The sequence below is a fragment of the Sturnira hondurensis genome, unplaced genomic scaffold, assembly GCF_014824575.4.
Source record: "Sturnira hondurensis isolate 20B ecotype Veracruz unplaced genomic scaffold, ASM1482457v3 Scaffold0000451, whole genome shotgun sequence".
NCBI lineage: Eukaryota > Metazoa > Chordata > Mammalia > Chiroptera > Phyllostomidae > Sturnira > Sturnira hondurensis.
The window spans coordinates 75800-81565 of record NW_028073082.1 but is presented as its reverse complement, the minus strand read 5'-3'; the positions used below and the strand labels follow the sequence as shown (position 1 = coordinate 81565).

The window sequence follows — 5766 nt, the reverse complement described above, 5'->3', positions numbered from 1 at the left end:
TTTTCTATGTTGGCCCCACATGTCATAGGTCACTGGCTTGACTGCCAGCTTTCAAAGCCAAGATTCCTGGTTTGATTGCCAGTTAGGGTACATTCCTGGCTTGTGGGCCATGTTCCCAGTAGGGGGCATGTCTGAGGCAACTTCCCATTGATCTCTCTCACCATCCTCTCTCTTTTCTCCCCAGATAAATACAATTTTCAAAAGTAGCTTTTCTGAATTGAATGTAATTTTTGACATGATTTGATTCAGTCCTTTCCGTTCCTTTGTGGCCAGCTGTGCTTGCGTACTTCCCTTTTATACTGTGCTCTGAAGAGATGTGCACCATCTGGTCCAAAAAATGGTACCAACCTGGAGAGGAGGGCGGTGCACACTCTCATTAATAATGCACCAGGGTTGCCCCACCACCCCAACCAAGGGGTCTGGTTGGGTGGCTGGCTATAACCTACACAGTGCCAATAATTACACTCTGCAACCAATGTAGAAAGCCCTTGTAAAATCTATCATTCATATCACTCTGCTGCTGGGTTTTATGGAAGGGTAGCTGCACATTCTAGATTGGATACAAACGGCCTCGTAGATGTAGCAGCTGATGTCATAAATGAAGATTACAGAGGAATTGTTGGTGTTCTACTGCTCAATTTTGGCAAAGGAAAGTTTGAAGTTAAAAAACATGATGGCATTGCACACTTCATTTGTGAATTGATTTATTATCCAGAAATAGAGGAGGTTGAAGGTACAGATGACACAGAATCGGGTTCTAGAGGCTTTGGTTCCACTGGAAAGAATTGAAATGTCTGCTGAAAATAGAAATTAAGGAACAATACTTTTGTGTTGAAAAAGAAGCTTTTGTTTAGTGATTTGGTGCTTAAACAAGGTTAAACTTCCAAAAATATTAGTTGATATAATTGTTGAGTTTCATAACTGTAAAGAACTATGCTTTATGAGCTTGCTTTCTCCCGGGAAAAAAAAAGAAATAACATTCACCCCTAGTTTAAACTCTAATTTCAGGGGGAAACGTGGTGGGTGTTTGTTTCTGAGTGTTTCTGGGTTGCAAGATTTATATCATGCCTGTTTCTTTTTCAAAGCCCATGATATCTTTTTATGCTTGATATTGGTCTTCAGTGCACTGGTCTATGTTATTTCAACTATTACCCTTTCTTTTTAGTGTGCACTGTAATGCGTTCACAATGTGGTGTCTGAGCACTGTGTGTCCTGCACAACTGAAACATGTATTGGGAACAGGGAGGACAACAGTGAGATGATTGAATACACTGGACACTATGTGTCTGGAAACAATGGGAATGTGGAGTTTATTTACTCTATTTCTATTGTGTGTCAAGGGAGATGAGCACAGTGTTTTATGAGAGTAAACAGCCATTATTCCCCCTTTTTTGTGACATTTTGTCATTGCACCACACTTCATCCTCCTGCAAGTATTTAAGTGATTTGAAGTACTCAAAACTGTGATTTGTTTAAAAATTCCTTGTAAGATCAATGTACATTCACCAGTGTGTCATACCTGTGAACCTTTCTTTTGTGTCTATCAGCTGTGTCATCTACAGAGAACCAGTACTTCCTGGAAAGGTCAGAAATAGAAGAACTATTTTTTGAAGAAACACTGGTAAGATATGAGGGCTGTGCCATTGATACTGATAAGGAAGTTTATGACAAAAAAGAAAGGATGATTGACTGGAGAAAACTAACTTTAAAAATGATTCATGAAAAATCATGGTTATGTAAGATGTGAAAAATATTACAAATCTGGGGAAACTTCCACTGTAAATCAGATACCTTTACAGACCAATGTATTTCCAAATAGGAAGACTGAAAATATTATTCTCGCTGAACATATTCTTCTAAAGCACACATGGCAAACACAAGATCTCCAGGCTGAATCTGGCCCTCGACCTTCTTTTCTCCAACACAGAACCTTCTTCCTACCTGGAGGCATCGCCAAACTCCTTGCCCCTACATTAGAATAGTAACATTCACATGGTCCTAAAAGTACATGCAGCCCACTGAAGGGAATGATGAGGCTGAAGTGGTCCATAGTAGAACTGAGATTCACCACCCTTTTCTAAAGACCTTCTGGAAAATCTAAGATATCTCATAAGTTGTGGTGTTGGTAATCATTTGAATTGTTTGAAATGTAGAGTGAGCATGAGGTTTCAGTCACTAATTTGTACAATGTAATCATTTAGAATGCATGTAGAAAGGTTAAATATGATCAATTTGACATTTCCTTTCTTGTGAAAATACTGTACTTTTGCAGAAATGATGTTTTCTTTCATTCCTCTGCATAATATATATTTGAACTTGAGTATAATTTTTAATACAACCAACAGTTTTATAGGGATCACAGCATGATTATTTAGGAATAAGTTTACATGCTTAATGAAATTATGTATGTCACTAAAAGCCTTTCTGTGTTCAATGTTTCCCAGAGTGTGTGTGATGATTACAGAGGTAGTCAATGCAGTGAACATTGGAAGAGTTGTATCCATGAGTCAAATTCTAAACTCCAGCCAAAGAGTCAGCTTGCAGACAGCCATTATGATGGTGGAGAAGTCTTTGACAAAACATCAGTTCACAATACTCATCAGGTTGTTCCTACTGAGAAGAAGACAAACAAGCAAAGTCATAATGTCCAATGCTTAAAGCAATGCTCAAATAGCACTGAACAAACGAATATAGCTGTCAGAAAGAATGTTTGCAAATATTTAACATGCAGGAAATGCTCCAATCAAATATCAAATTTCAATACTCTTAACAAAAGAGGTCCCAGCAAAGAACATAAATTTGAAGACTGTGCTAAAACAGGTAACTGGATCTCAGGTGTAACTCTACATAAAAAAAGTTATGTTGGACAGAAGACTGAAATTTGTAAAGAATGTGGCAAAGTGTTTTCGATAACACCAACCCTTTCTATTCATCACACAGTGCACATGGGACACAACTCTGATGAATGTAGAGAATGTGCTAAAGCCTTTAGCCAGTCCTCAAATGTTAATGATCATCAGAAAATTGATACAGGAAAGAAATTTTTCAAATGTAGTGCATGTGACAATGAATTTAGAGAGTCCTATAGTCTTGCTGAGCATGACAGAATTCATACTGGTGAAAACTCTCCTATGTGTAGGGAATGTTCAGAAGCATTCAGGAGGTCGTCAAACCACACACAAGCTCAGAAAATTCATACGGGAGAGGAGTCTTATGAATGCAGAAAATGTTGCAAAGCCTTTAGGTGGTTCTCAAACATTACAAGACAATTCATACTGGAAGGAAGCCTTATAAATGTACACAATGTGGGAAAACATTTACACCGTCCTTAACCCTTAGGTGCCATCAGACAGTTCATACTGCAGAGAAACCTTATGATTGTACTCAATGTGGCAAAGCCTTTAGGTTGACCTTACACCTTACTCGAGATGAAAACATTCATTCTGGAGAGAAGCCTTATGAATGTACACAATGTGGGAACCCCTTTAGGCATCAGACATCACTAACTCGACATCAGAAAATTCATACTGGAGAAAAGCCTTATGAATGTACACAATGTGGCAAAGCCTTTAGGTTGACCTCACACCTTACTCGACATCAGAAAATTCATACTGGAGAGAAGTCTTATGAATGTACACAATGTGGCAAAGCCTGTAGGCAGTGGTCAACACTTACTCGCCATCTGAAAATTGATACTGGGGAGAAGCCTTATGAATGTACACAATCTGGCAAAGCCTTTAGGCTGAGGTCACCACTTACACAACAGCAGACCATTCATTATGGAGAGAAGGCTTATGAATGTACACAATGTGGCAAAGCCTGTAGGCAGTGGTCAACACTTACTCGCCATCTGAAAATTGATACTGGGGAGAAGCCTTATGAATGTACACAATCTGGCAAAGCCTTTAGGCTGAGGTCACAACTTACACAACATCAGACCATTCATTATGGAGAGAAGGCTTATGAATGTACAAAATGTGGCAAAGCCTTTACGCTGAGGTCATCACTTTTTCAACATCAGAAGATTCATTCTGGAGAGAAGCCTTATGAATGTACAAAATGTGGCAAACCCTTTAGGCATCAGACAACACTTACTCGGCATACGAAAATTCATACCAGAGAGAAGCCTCATGAATGTACTCAATGTGGCAAAGCTTTTAGGCTGAACTCACACCTCACTCGACATCTGAAAATTCACACTGGAGAGAAGTCAAAGAAATTTTTCCAATTTGGCAGTCTTTAGGTCGACCTCAAGCCTTACTCAACATTACATAATTCACACTGAAGAGAAGCCGTATATATGTGAAATATTTGGTAAATTGTTAAACCTCTAATGTAACCTTTTTCATCACCGGAAAATTCAAATTGTAAGTGTTCAGCATCTGATAAAGCATCTTTGTAGCCCTCAAACCTTACTCAACATCAAACAATTCACAACACAGCAATGCCTTATACATGTACCTTATGTGGTATGAGCTTCAACCAGTCCTCAATGCTCATTAAACACAAAGTATTTTTATACTGTAGTGAAGACTATTAAATGTGCAAAATGGGATAAAGCCTTTAGCCACTTACAACGCTTACTAAAGTTCAGAAAATTCATACTGGAAACAAGGCTTATAAATGGAAACCAAGTGACGAAATGTTTCGACATCGGATCATGCATACTGGAGAGAAACCATAAAAAGTAGTCCATATAACAAGTGTATTTTTTCTCAGAGGTGCCTTACCCAATATGAGTCACACCCATCTAGAGAAAAACTGTTCAAACATGGAGACTTTGGCAATATTTTACCCTATATCCAAAACATACGCAACATTGTAAATCACGTTTTTCAGCATTCACCTCTTATGTGGCATATGAGAATTCACACTATAAAAACACCATGAAAACAGAGATTGCAGAAAATTGTATAACTGGAACTGCTGCCTTGTTATATATCAGGGAAAGCACAGAAAGGTGGAATTCTATATTCATAAAGAGTGAAAGACTTTTGTGAAATTACACAGTTCTCATAACCCTGAAGAATTTATACATGAAAGTGGCTTGAAAAATGTAAAAATTTAGAAAAGTATATAATAAAAACCGCAGCTTAAAATATCATAATTCAGAGTAGAGAGCTATTGTTAGGTTTCAGGTATTGCTGTAAAGCAGAATATTAGTAGAGAGAATTGCACAAAGTTTAAAAACAGCAATTGTTCCTGTCCAGTGTGCTTCAAAATGTGGAGGGGATGGATGTCTAGATATGTATAATTGCTCAGAATGAGCAATTATATGTATATGTATAATTTCTATAATTGAAACTATAGTATTTTGACAGCATGTGAAATATTTTGAGAAGGAAATATTAGACTGATTCCAGTCTTTTTTCAGTTAATGCTACTAAGTTTTTATTTCTGCTCTGTGTGAAATCTGTGGGGTGATTTTTGTGTCCTTAACCACCAGTGAATTCTTGTATATTAGGTGAGCTTCACTCATGACTACATTGGTATAGAAGGTCGAGGACACGAAAATGCACAATGTCTGAAAAAATGTAATGATTGTTCAATGTATTGAGAAATATAAATGAAATTGCTTGTTTTATGTTCCTCAGAATTTTATTGTATGTTACAATGGAAGTCATGCTAGTTTACATTATAGAAAGACATAGAAACGATATAAATTTTAACTACTTTTCTAAATCTCCCTTTAAGGAAAATGTCGTTTTGTTAAAATCCTGATCTGTCCTCATCATAGTCATAGTTAAGTGTTAGTTGATGTGGTTG

The 5766-nt window shown here is 37.4% G+C and overlaps 1 protein-coding gene across 1 annotated transcript; it reads left to right on the top strand.

Annotated features, from left to right (window-relative positions):
* Positions 1 to 2945: 2945 nt before the first annotated feature.
* LOC118983441 (zinc finger protein 135-like) lies at positions 2946 to 4243 on the top strand. Its single transcript, XM_037040964.1, has 2 exons — positions 2946 to 3266; positions 3344 to 4243. The coding sequence occupies exons 1-2, from the start codon at positions 2946 to 2948 to the stop codon at positions 4241 to 4243; spliced, it is 1221 nt and encodes a 406-aa protein (XP_036896859.1).
* Positions 4244 to 5766: the final 1523 nt, after the last annotated feature.